General features: G+C 45.7%; 1 protein-coding gene across 1 annotated transcript in view; it reads left to right on the top strand.

Moving 5' to 3' along the window:
• The window catches only part of ST14 (ST14 transmembrane serine protease matriptase), a 43292-nt gene that overhangs the window by 5863 nt on the left and 23571 nt on the right, over positions 1-13858 (top strand). The window contains exons 2-3 of the mRNA XM_084803685.1: positions 10214-10373; positions 12814-12941. Coding sequence (XP_084659811.1) covers positions 10214-10373; positions 12814-12941 — 288 coding nt within the window. The remainder of the gene's footprint in view (positions 1-10213; positions 10374-12813; positions 12942-13858) is intronic.

Genomic DNA, 13858 nt, shown 5'->3' with positions numbered 1-13858 from the left:
TCTGGTATTCGTTCAGTCCAATCCAGTTCTTCCTGCCTTAGCCACAGCAACATACAACACAGCACAGATTGTTGGCTATGCGCCAGCCAGTTAACTTACATAAAACCAGAACATGTTCATCCCCAGCAGGGCCATTGTGAAGGGTAGGCCTAGCTGGGCATCTGCTGAGGGCCCACATTTCATCAGGGGCCCGCTGACAAGAGCCCCATGGACTTCCTCCTCCTCTTCAATATTGCGATCTGCTTGTTCACCTGCCTCTCACTCTGGCAGTGCGAGTGAGAAGGAGGAGCAATAGATGCCACGGCCTACTTGCTCACTGGCTTTCTGCTTGCCAAGCAAGGACGTGGTAGCAATGATGAGAAAGAGGATGTGGAACACAGCAAGGGTGGTGAGAAGGTAGACTCACTGAGGAGAGGGGCCACTGAGGATCTCTTGGCCAAGGGCCTTCAGAAACTTGGAGCTGGCACTGCTCCTTAGCTGTGTGATTTACATGACAGGGTGGTGATCAAAGAGAGAGCCCCTTGATGAGTTACCTCGCTATCATGCTTGCTACACTTTGTTTATTTATTTATTTGATTTATTAGCCGCCCATCTGGCCAGCTACCTGGCCACTCTAGGTGCCGTACAATACTAATAACAACACGAAATACAACACATTTACATAATCAACTGAACAAAACAACATAACAAAACAACATTGATCTAAAAAACCCTAACCCACCCCAAATGCCTGCCTGAACACCCAGGTTTTCAAAGCCTGGCGGAAGCTCATCAAAGAGGGGGCATGGTGGAGGCCACTAGGGAGGGAATTCCACAGAGTGGGGGCCACCACAGAGAAGGCCCTCTCCCTAGTCCTCACCAGCCTAGCTATCCTGGCTGATGGGACAGACAGAAGGCCTACTGAGGCCGATCTTGTTGAGTGGAGTCCCTGGTGTTGTTGGAGGCGCTCCTTAAGATAGACTTCCACAAAACAGCTGTCTGCATTTGTTATTTAAGGCTCACCATTCAATATACCTGGGAGATTCCCCCCCCCCCTTGTGCTCTGTGTCAGTGGGCAACTAAAGAAATAGTCAGAATGTTTCTCAATTTGATGACTGCAAGCACCGACTTTTTAATGGGAGGTCTTACAAAATGTCTCTTCTGTTACAAATTATGACAGGGAATTAATCCTCAGCAGTGCCAGAGTAAGATCAGTTTTGTTTAGTTAGTGATGCTTGAGGAATTTGATCTTTGCAAATTCTTATACAAAATCACCTGACCCGCACCTCTCTGACTAACACGCAAGTCAGAACTTAGTTATCCATTCAAGTACCAAAATACACATTTTGAGTGGAATTTTAAAAGAATAAATTTCAAGTTAATGCAGAAACAGACTGGAAGTATGGGTAAAAGCATCCAAAAGGGATACGGATGATAAATGGACTGATCTGGACATCCTTCGTGATTTACTAAGCTTCTCCTGATTTGTTGTTTTGTTTCAGACTTTTTTTCTTTACCCTCCCTTTCCATGTAACCCCCCCCCCCCAAAGGTGGCTGACACAAAAAACTGAAAAGCAATATAAAATAACAGTCATTAAGAACATGGATAAAAACACCTGCTTTGTACTTTGTCACTTGCCAGGGACAAGCTCTGTCTGCCCCCAGTTAGCATTTTCCTACACGCACACACGGCAAAGAACTTGAGGCATTTACTTTCCTTCCATGTTTTGGTGAGGTCTCCACATGAACCTCTGTGAATGCATTTAGGTGTTCATGGGGCCGTTCAGGCTAACACTGTCCACTGCTGGACCTGTGCAGCCCCTCCTGTGAGAAGACGTTCTCTACAAGTACAGATGTACATGTGGAGAGCGCCTACATGTGAGGAGAGGTCCCAATTGGACATAGGTCCCTCCTGATGTGTAGGAGCGCTCCACGCTAACAGCTGTATACACAGAGGACTTCTTATGAAGGTCTGGATGTACGTCTGGGAGATGGTATACAGTTCTGGCTGAGAGTGGGGTTAGTCCATGTGCCCCATGAACCCTTCCACTAGGGATGTTGGAGAAATCCACAATGGAATCCAGTGAGCTTGGATTTTTATGAATCTGACCGGTGCATTCCACCACAGACTGGCATTACCCAAGTCACAAGGGTTCTGCAGACTTCTGGACCGATTTCTTTACTTCCTGGAATTTTATGAAAATTTAGTCATAGAAAAATATGTAAAATAAAAAAAAAAACAGTGGCCAAAAATGCACATTTCCCCCATAGGCTAAAGCATGAAAATGTGCAGGGGGGGGATTCGAGCATTTTTTGGGGGGGGGATTCACACATTTTTACAAATGCGAATTTGTGCAGGTGCAAAGTTGTGCAAGCCCAAATTCACGCCCATTCAAGAAATTGGAAAAATTCCAATTCTGTCAATGAGTGGACGATGGGATGAAAGGAACCTGACAATCTGCAAAGCACAGCTGGAATGGATTTACAAAATCCCTTTATTCCTACCTTCCACACATCCTTTGAACATGTTGAGGGATATGTGTGAAGACCCCAGTGTTGTTCACTTTTTAGATTCTGCCTTTCCTCTAAGGAGCTTGGAGTGGTGTGCATGGGGCCTATGCATTCTTACTTTCACAACAACCCTCTGAAGTAGGCTAGGTTGAGAAACTCTAGCCTTAGTCAGGCATAACTGCACCCAAGTAGAGCAGATGGGTGAGGTGAGTGAGTGCTCCAGCCCTTCCCCGTCCGCCATTGCATTCCTCTCACTACGTGTGGAGGGTGACTGTCTGAGAAAGAGAGCCTCTTGCATCTGTGGAGGCCATCCATGCCAGCCTGAACAAAATCAGCTTTCTGGCTTGCACAGAGAGCCTCCACAGATACAGGAGGGCCTCTTCTTCGTACAGTTGCCATCCACGAACTGAGGGTGACAGATGCGACGACGGAGTGGGGCGGGCCTGGAGCACTCCCGCTCCTCACTTGTTTGCTCTATTCAGCATCAGAATGCCTGAATAGAGCAAAAGTTATTGGCTTACGGCTGCCTCATGCACTTTAATGGCTGAGCAGAGATCTGAATCCAGAACTCCCAGGAATAGAAGGTAACTTTCAAGTGCCTGATGAAGGACCTAGACACTGTCATTTTGTTCCTGAACTGGCCTTGTCCAGACTGCTAAAGAGGAGTGTCAACTGTGCTTAATTCTTCCCGGTAAAATGCACACCCAGAATGTAAACAGAGAGTTTATTTTACTAGTCCCTAATCCAGTTCTCACTGGGCATGAATGATTAGTTTGCAGGTCTTTGGAGGAGTCAGACTGCGAAGATGAGTGAGGATTCCAAACTTTTATTTGCAGAAGGTGGCAATTAATAGCCATCAGTCTTGTGGCTCTTCGTAACTGGGTACAGAATAATAATACATTACAAGGTCCTGCCTATCTTGGTCGTGAATATAACAGCAAGATTACTGGTGCGGGTATGTACTAGTACACACATGCTCTGGAAACGCCGAATATAAATGCTATAGGGAAGTCTTCCCCAACCTGGTACCCTTCAGATATATTGGACGTCAACTCCCATAACCCACAGCTAGCAGGGCCATTGCCCATGCTGGACGGCAATAATGTGAGATGTAGTTGAACGCATCTGGAGGGCACCAAGTTAGGGAAGGCTACTCTACAGCATAATGGAGCTGGGGAATCCCGGGGTCTGGAAAGGGATGGCCACTTCAGCACTGTCAAAAAAAGAGCTGCGTGACAAAACAAGAGGATAAAAGAGGGCACAGACTTGCATAAAATGTGCACATGCTAATTTATATGCGTAGATGCAAATTTAGACATAATTACTCTAATTTAAATTGAAATACAATTCATCTCAGCATAGGGAAAGAAGACTGTGTCTTTGACCTGGTTTAGAGGACACGCTCATCATGGGCTATTTAACTCGGCGGTTATTTAACCTATGGTGAGGCTGCAGCACATGCACCTGCCATTTTGAATATGTAACCCCTGTACGGGGGCTGTCGTGTCGTGTGAACCTGGCAAGCATGGATTATGCGAGGGTTAAACGAGCCTCGCATAACCCATGGTCTCTTTTATTTAACCCCTGCATAACCCACACTTGCTATCATCACTTGACATGACAACCCCCAAGTGGGAGTTGCATATTCAAAATGGCGGCCACACATGCCGCAGCATCAGCGTAGGTTAAATAACCTATGGTAGGCTGTTGTGTCGTGTGAACCAGCCCTTTGTCTGCAGTTTATGTGCCAACAGTTGATGGGCAACTTCCAGCTCCCTGCTTCCCTTTCCGATAGTTCTTTATCTTTAAGTCAGACTTTGACTGGACAGCCCTTCAAATACAGGATGCCTTCAAATAAAGGACTCTCCTGTGTCAGCTCTTTGAGGACTGTCCTCTGTGAAGTAGGACACAAGGCCACCCTAGAAGGTCTCTTTTGTGGACAGGATGGTATAGTGATTAGCAGTGCCAGCTCCAGGTTTTTGAGGGCCCTTGGGGAAGACACCCTCAGTGGCCCCCCTCCCTCACTGAGTCTGCCTTCTCACTACCATTCTCACCAGCTGTTATTGCTCCTCCTCCTCTTTGCCTTCCTTGCTACCACTTATTGGTGGATGAAGAAGCAGGGTGCCATGGTGAAGAGGAGGAGCAACTCCAGAGGGCTGTTTATCAGTGGGCCCCTCTGGGGTCATGAGCCACCAGCAAGTGGCCCAACCATGCCTATGCTTGATGCCAGCCCTGGTGACTAGAGTACAAAAGAATAGGGGCTTGATCTTAAAATGTCTTGTGTTGTTGGTTTTGCAGCACTTTGGATGCAAAAGGTTTGGTGCAGCAGTTAAATACAGCCATACGTGCTCAGAAATAAATCTCTTTGCTTTTCAATGGGGGTTTATTTCCAAACAAATTGGTTAAGGATTATGTGATAGGAGTCTTGTTTAGGATCTGCCCGTTGGGTCCGACTGCTGACGTTGAAGTTGAACCCTGCTAGCTCTTCCCATTGGGCTAGGATCAGTGCCTCCTATTGGTAACCAAAGGTGTCCTTACACGTTAGTTTGTTTTGAAGTGCATACGATAAAATGTAATTTGTGAATATGACAAACAGATATTTGAAAATGCATGTTTCAGTGAGTACACATGTCAGAGACCTGGGATTGCCATTGGGCTCCCTCTTAAGAATATAAGAAGAGCTTATAGAATCACAGGGTTGGAAGGTGCCTATAAGACCATTGAGTCCAACCCCCTGCTCAGTGCAGGAAGCCTGATTCCCAGGCAGTCTCCCCATGCTGGATCAGACCAAGGGTCCATCTAGTCCAGCATTCTGTCCACACAGTGGCCAACCAGCTGCCCACACAGGAAACCCACAAGCAGGATCTGAGTGCAACAGCAGTCTCCTACCCATGTTCCCCAGCAACTGGTATACATAGACTTACTGCCTCTGATACTGGAGGTAGCACTGAGTGTACTTTCAATGACAAACCTGGCTTTGTTGCCATGTAATGTGTGAAATGGTCCTCATCCAGCAAACAGGCTGCTGTGAATCTTCGGATAGGTCCTGACTCAAAATCTGATGATGTCCCTCCAGGCTGCTAAACTTAACCTGTCACCTGTAGAAGTTTCTTGAAACAGATGCAAAAGAATAGGGAGTAACTGGCAAAATGAAGGAGCAGTTTACTGAAAGTATTGTGGATAGTGTTTGGAAAGCAACCATAAACAATTAGTTTTCTTTAAAATGGGGAAAAGATGAGCATGTATGGATTTTGTAAAATCCGTTCTGTCTGCATTTCGTGAATTGTCAGGTGTCTCTTTCCATTGTCTCCTCATTGGCAGAATGGGATTTTTTTTTCCAGTTTCTCAAATTTGCTCAAATTCACATTTGTGCAAATTTTCACTTATGAAAATGCACACATCCTCCCCCAAATGCACAAATCCCCCCATGTGCATTTTCATGCTTTAGCCTATGGGGGAAATGCACATTTTTGGCTGGTGATTTTTTATTTTACATATTTTTCTACGACCAAATGTTTGTAAAATTCTGGAAAGTAAACAACAACAACAACAATCTACAATTCTGCAGAATTTGTGCCACTCAGGAAAAGCTGATCCACTGGTCAGATTCATAGAAATCTGAACTCCTTTGATTCTGTTATGGATTTCTCCCAACATTGGGGTGCACCCACACACCCTGTGTAGCAATGATAGACTGAGCAGGCACACAAGACATGTGGTCACAGCTTTCCCCACCATGGTGAGATATATCTATTTAAATTTTCTGTTTCCTCCCCTAAGTTTGCATCTATGCATATAAATGAGCATATGCAAAATTTATGCAAACCCTTGTCCTCTTTTCTCTTTGATGCATAAGTGGCCGCCCTACTGACAATGCAATCCTGTGCATATGTAATCAGAAGTAAACCCCACTATGTTCAGTGGGGCTTACTGCCAGATAAGCCAGCAGAGCAACTAGTGAACTTATAGCAGAGCGAAGGACTTATTGGTGCAGAGAGCGGTTTCTTTGTCACTTCAGTAATGTTGTAAAGATTAACCAAGATAATCCTACAACAAGTGTCTTTATGGTAGATCATTATTGCCCTTGGACCGTAGAATGGGTTGGATGTGCTGAGGCTGAGAGTAAATGGCTTATTGAAGTCTGTTGAGGTGGGCTTGAGGCCATAGCAAGATTTGAACGGGTTTTTTGGACAACCTAACACTGGCAACTGTTCACTTTTCCCCCTCCCCAAATTATTCCTGGTGTCATCAACCTATCCAAGAGTCTGTCTGTCTCTCTCTCTTTAGTGATTGTTGGTTTGTTTTACCTGCACTCTGAACTGTTTCTGTATTTTCCTTTTATGTAAACCATCCTAGGAATTTTCGTTGAAGGGTGGTGTAGACATTTCTACAATAAATCAATCCTTCTGGAACAAGTAGTTTGCAGGTTTAAACGGTGATGCCAGGATTGCTTACGTCTCTGTGCATCATTTACTTACTACATAAAGTGCCAGTCTATGCATGATGTGTGGAAAGTGATTGGCAGATTCGTGTCCTGGATCTGAAACTGGTTTTCTTCTTGGACTGTTGCCCTTTCACCCTTGTTAAACTCCTTTCTAAGTCAAGCCAGAACTTGTGTGCCGATGAGCTGTTCTTCTGACCTCTCTCTCGCCCCTAATTAGAATCATAATCTCCAAAATTTTCTTGTTTCCTTGTCATACTCCCCTGAAATAGCTGTTTTTCCCTTAACAGGAGGATGTAGGAGGGGATTTTGAGGGTGATGTGCGTCATGGTATCCCACAACTAGGAACTTGTGCAACTGGGATCACAAATTTACAAAGACTGGTTCATAAATGCACATTCATTCCTTGACCTCTCAGTTATTTAGTTAATGGACGCTCGTGCTATACACATGTATGCCATTTGGTTTTCTCTTTACTTGAAACTCTATACTAGCAGTTGAATGTGGGAACAGAGTCCACTGAGTAGCATTTTGCACCAGATTGGAGCAATATGAAACATGCTATCTGCAACGTTTTCTCGTGGTTGGGTAGTTCACAGATGCAAGTCATCGTTTGGTATTGCGAACCATCCCTCAGTGGCTTTTTCAGGTGAACGGGTGAATCATCGCAGTTGAAAAGCATTTTGTGCTTGAACTTTCACCCAATCTGTGGTGGTTGATCTCCTCATCCACACGCACACGTCCATCACATGATACAAGTTTCAACAGGTCCAGAGGTATTCTGGCTCTCCATGACTGCTAGTGAGGAGTGAAGGAGGAGCTTCCAGTGAGAATCTCTTCTAAGCGTATGTTGTAAAGTGGCAGATTGGTCTGTCATGGACACACACTCACACACCCCAATTGCCCTATCTGCTTTTAGGTATACTTGCTGTCTAGCTGAATGACAACACAAGGAGAGGATGGGGAGAGTCTTCCATTACTTATGCAACTTGCAAAGGGATGAGTCAACTTTGAGTCAAGGGCTGTTGCTTTATCCCAAGCTTCCTCAACCTGGCACTCTCCTGATCTGTCAGACAACAACCCCCATCATCCCTAGACAGCATGGTCATTTGGGATGATGGGAGTTGTGGTTCAACACATCTGGAGGACACCAGATTGGGGAAGGCTGCTCTGTCACTTCTAAGAACAGGGTCCGAATTTTGATTCTGGCTAGGCTTATGTGGATGGTTAGACCCATGGGTCTTCTGAGCCACATGGAGGCTGATGTAGCTCTGTGTGCCTTGGGAGCTCCGGATGTGGCTGAATCTGATTTGAAGATGAAAGTAGAGGAAGGAAATGACCGTTTCACTCTTCTGGCAGTCCTCAAAGTTGTCCGGAATGGCTGTTCTTGACCAACTAATCCACATATGGCCTAAATTGGGCATGTTTCCATAGTGTATAATTTGAGCATTGAGTCATCAAAGCCATAGTCAACAAGCTGAGTCAAATGAAACCAGACTGCAGATTACACAACAACAGCGTGGCAGGACTGAGTATTGGAGAAGGAAGAGAGCCTAAGTAAATGATTAAAGACAGTTGGCTTGGATACGAGCAACAAAGCTTCCCGGGTGGCTTCAGTAAGTTGTTCTTGCTTAGCCTAAATCAACCTTACAGGGTTGTTCAGAGGATAAAACATAGATATGATGAGAATGCTTTTTAAAGGATTGTACAAGTTATCTTGGGAGCTGAAGACTTGGAAAGAAGAATGTGGTGGTGGTGGTGGTGTATGTGTTATGGTGGTTCCTCACGTCTCATGATTTCCAGGACTTCACAGGATTTGTCCAAAGCTTCCACAGTGGAAGTGTGGGGTCAACCGCATTCCAATGTGCCATTGGTGTGATGTGCAGATTAGCTGCAGCCCTCTATGCTGGTGCATTCAGCACATCAATGGCCACCTGAAGAACACTTTGCTCACCCAGTCCCCAAGTACTGAAGCATTTTGCTATACTGGAAATGAACTTCTTCTGGATTCCTTTTAAGGGGACATCCCACATGGGCTAAGCCCATGGGCACCAATCTATCTGTGAACACCTCTCTTGGTGCCCGCTAGAGCCCTGCTCCTCCATGGTGGAGCTCAGGCCAGCAGTTTGTCTACTTGGACCAATGGTTCAGCACTTTCTTTTCCTGGAATTTAATTTTTTTTTTGCTGCTAGAACTTATTTAGTGCAGAAATAGAGACAGCTGAGCAGAAGGGATTAGGCTTGCATCTGTGTCTGGGCTGCTGCCCCAGGCAAAAGGAAATTCACTCCTAACCTTCCCCTTCCTGGGATGGTGAAAAATTGCTGACTTTACGGGTGGAACTCTGTCACCTCAGAACTCTTAATGCCAAGAGCACAGCGCATGAGGCGTGGGCTTGGTTGAGCCAGTCTGGTTTGGCATGCTCTGCTCTGCAGGTGCTCCAGTGGGGTTGGGCAGGGACAGCGAAAAAGCGATGTTCCTGAAACCCTTGGAGAGTGTGCAATACTTGTATTTCCTCGCAGTTTCTGGCGATGAGTGTGTGTGTTCTGACGCTGACTCTTTATTCAGAGTTTCTATGTTCTAGAGCAGCCTCTACCAACCTGTTGTCCTCCAGATTTGTTGGACTACAACTTCCCATCATCCCCAGCCCACCAGATCTTTTCAGGCTGCAATCCCTATTTTCACTTACCCTGGACTACTCCCCACTGAACTCAATGGGACTTGCTTCTGTTAGTCTGAACCGACAAAGCAGAATAGAGCATGATTGAGCAGAGGGTAGATATCCATATGTTTTGGACCCCAACTCCCAGAAGCCCCTGCCAATGGCCAATGGTCAGGAAGGCTGGGAGTTGAAGTCCAACACATCTGGAGAGCTACCTTCACCCCAGCCCTAATGTAGAGCACAGGGTGGGGTGGGGGAATGCTGATGTTCTGAACACAGTATACATTTTGGGGGTGCGGGAAGGAGTGAGAAGTCTTTATGTCTACACACAAGGAGTGTACAAGGAGCCAGTGTGGTGTAGTGGTTACAGTGCTGGACTGGGACTTGGGAGTTGTGGGTTCTAGTCCCCACTCAGCCATGAAGCTCACTGGGTGACTTTGGGCCAGTCACTGACTCTCAGCCTAACCTATCTCACAGGGTTGTTGTGAGGATAACAGGGAGAAGAGGATGGTATAAGCCACCTTGGGTTCTTTGCAAGTGGAAAAGAGGGGGATATAGATAAATGTAATAAATGTGAACAGTTCATGGGAATGCAGCCTGATTCTGTGTCTGTCTTACTCTAGGACATGAACGGCTTCGAGGAAGGGGTTGAGTTCCTCCCCACCATGAATGCCAAGAAGCTAGAGAAGCGCGGCCCAAAGCGTTGGGTGGTGGTGGTGGCCGTCCTATCAATCTGCCTCTGCCTCTCCCTCTTGGCTGGGTTCCTGGTTTGGCACTTCAAATGTAAGTGATAGTAGGCTGAGTTTGCCCTCAGCGCTAAAAGAGAGAGAGAGAAAAGTAGGTGTCAGGGCTGGTCACCTGAATTGCTCAACAGACACAGGATTAATTACAACAGCTTTAGGGTTAAATAAATCTGCATATTATGGAACCCCCCATATAACTGCCTTTTTGGGATGTTGAAGGAAATCGAAGAGAGCTTACAATTTAATAAACTAAGCTGCTCATAGTTTGAAGCAAACAGCATATTTTAATATTTCCCTCCCACCCCCATTCTCTGTTACAGTAACACACCACAACTGCCTGAAAAAATAGTCTGCCATGAACATGTAATGCCACCAATTGTAATTTCCCCATGCTGATTAATCAACTAAAGCTTTAGCTGATTGATCTATTGGCTAAACCAGTTTAGGCTGCAGCCCTATACCCGCCTGGGGTAAGCCCCATTGAACTCCGTGAGACTTACTTCTGAGTAGACATGTATACAATTGCATTGTTAAGCTTGCAGTCCTACTGTGCGTACTTAGGAGAACATGCTCTCAACTGAGGATCAGGCTTTAGATGTTTGTAGAGTAGAACTGTCAAAGTGGATTTTGTCAAAATCTGGTCATCGTCATTATTATTTAGTAGTATTTATTTATTAGTAGTATTAGTATTTTATTAGTATTCATCATTATTATTTAGTAGTATTTATTTATTAGTAGTATTAGTATTTTATTAGTATTCATCATTATTATTTAGTAGTATTTATTATTATTAATAATAATAATCATTATTCTGTCGTGTGGTTTTATCTTCAATTGCTGGGGATCACCTTGAGTAACCTGGGGAAAGCTGTTCTTCCTTTAAATAACGAAAAGCAGAGGCTCTGAATTCTTAGGGATCACCTTCCTGCTTTCCAGTTTCCCCAATGAACAAATAGCCAGCTTCCCAGTCCTGCTGCGCATTCTGTCAGCTCACCCCTTTCTTACTTAGGGTGCCCAGAAGGGTCTGGCAAGGGTGTGCCTGTGGGCAGCACCTCATTTCTTTGCACTTCTGGTGTGTCATGCTCAGAGTGATGACTTGTGCAGCTTTTCCAGGGTGAGAGGCGTGAGCTAGACATGCACCAGGAATTTGTGCATCTAACATCAACCTGCCCAAGCCATGTGATCAGCTTCTGAGTACCAGGGGCAGGGCCTTTTCTGTGGTGGCATCATCACATGCTCCAATATGCAAAGGCATTAAATGGGAATGGTAACTTTTCCTGAAGAAATGATTATTATTTTTATTATTACTACATTTATATCTCACCTTGTTTTTGTCTTGCAAAGAACCCAAGGGGGCTCACGTAGTTCTCCTCTTCTCCTATGTTATCCTCACAAGGTAGGTTAGGCTGAGAGTCAGTTCCTTCAGTTGTTTTGGACTACAACTTCCATCAGCCCTAGCAGCATGACCAGTGGTTAGGGATGGTGGGAGTTATAGTCCAAAACATCTGGATGGCACCAGGTTTCCAATCTTTGATCTACATCTTAACAGTGGAAGGAGCCAACAAATGAAAGGGAAGGGAAGAAATGGAGAAGCATCGGTAACAAGCGATCAGGGGGTTATATCTTAAGTCATATTTAGAGTAGACCCATTGAAGTGAGTGGGACTTAAGTGAGACTAACATTGGATACAACCCAATCTGAGAAAGACAGCTAAACATGCATAAGCTTCAGTTCTGTTGGGGGGGGTGTGAGAACATGCAGGTGAGATCCTGAACATCTTTCTGGTGCTGTCTTGTTCTGCAGCAGAAAAGGTGCATGGAATGCGATATTCCTGTGCACTATTTCTGCTGCTTGTGCGATCTTTTGGAAAAGGTTGATCCACGAGCGGAGATTTTTACTCTGCCCCCTTATTGAACTTACTTGCAAAATTGTGAAATTGTACAAGGAGTATCTGCCTCTGGGTGCGTCTCCGATGATAACGCCTCCTTACAAGTTAAACTGTAGGGATGCAAGGATGGAAGCGGAGGGAGGGAGCGCTTATTTTTCTGAATAAGATGGCACAACATTGCTGGGCTTGTGTTAGTGGGCTTCGAACACACGTGGCTTCCCTGCATTCAAAGTAACTGAGGGCCAAAACAGACATCGCTTTTAATCTGCGTCTCATCTAGCAGCTGTGTCCTTTGTCCTTTTTCTTTACTCTAGAGGGCCTGATCCAGATATTAATCCACCCCTACAGTAGGGTCCCAGTTCAAAGGGGGGGCTGTGCCTGCTCTAGAGTAAAACTGAAGGAAAAAAGAAGGTAGTTGCTAGATATAAATTTAAAGTAATGTCTATTTTGGCCTTGAACCTGTTTTGGGACAGAAGTGCCCAAATTAATTGGAGTCCAATCATTCCAGGCCCTTCTAGTGCTGTAGTGTACATCATAGTGCATTCAGTGTTTTTAAAAATGTCTTCCTCCATCCCCCAACGTCTTCTTTCAGACAGGAATGTCCATGAGCAGAAGGTCTTTAATGGTCACCTGAGGCTCACGGGGTCTCGGTTCGTCGATGCTTATGAAAACTCCACCTCCGCTGAATTTGCTACCCTGGCCAGGAATGTAAAGAAAATGGTAAGGAACTCTGGGCTCATAAGGCAGCCGTGGTGAAGTGTGTTGCATTGGATATCTGGGGTTGAACTGAACAGAGCTTCAATATGACGCTGCCTATGCTGAGTAAGCCCATTGGCCTCTCTGGCCCGATATTGTTTACTCTGACTGTCAGTGTCAGTGACTGTCTGGGGTTTAAGACGGCAGTCTTTCCCAGCTAGGGCTGGCCCAAGACATTTCGCTGCCTGAGGGGAAGGACAGGATGGAGCCCCCTCCCGTTCCACATACAGAAGCAAACTGGACTAGCAATTAACTTTTACTTCAACACTGGTGATGGGACATTATCCTCCACCGCACCTGAGGGCAGCAGGATAGTTTGGGGACTGCAGGAGTGTGGTACACATGGCTCTGCCCCCCAACTGAAGGGGAAGGTCAGTGGGCTCAGGAGAAATGGCCAAGGGATTGCCATAGCTGCCCCTCCCCCCACATTTCCCACCTGAGACAGTTACCTCATTCTGCCTAATGGCAGGGCTGGCCCTGTTCCCAGCCCTATCCTGGAGATGCTTGAGATTGAATCTGGCACCTTCTGCATGCAAAGCTGGTGCTCTTTTACTGAGCTGTGGCCCCCTCCCAATCAACTTACCATCTTGGGCAGCCCTGCCCACAGCTGCAGCATCCAAGCTCCACCTTCCCCATATCCTCAGCCATCTGCAGTGCAGCTGATGATGAGGAACCTCTAGCTAGTCCTCTCTCTGCTTCTACCACCAACTATTGAGTTCACTGCAGTGTTTTTTTTTCTTTTGCCTCTCTTCTCCCAGACAGTAGATTTGCCTGCTTCCAGGCTTAGGTGTGGTGGTGCCCTCTTTTCCTTTCAACTCCAAATCTCTCCATAACATGGTCTCTCAAGCTCTTAAGGCCATCCTTCCCCAACTTGGTGTCCT

Source organism: Heloderma suspectum, chromosome 6, assembly GCF_057233095.1.
Source record: "Heloderma suspectum isolate Gila_16-S chromosome 6, 16-S_ref, whole genome shotgun sequence".
NCBI lineage: Eukaryota > Metazoa > Chordata > Lepidosauria > Squamata > Helodermatidae > Heloderma > Heloderma suspectum.
Note: the sequence above shows the minus strand (reverse complement) of the source record. Positions and strands in the feature narration are given on the sequence as shown.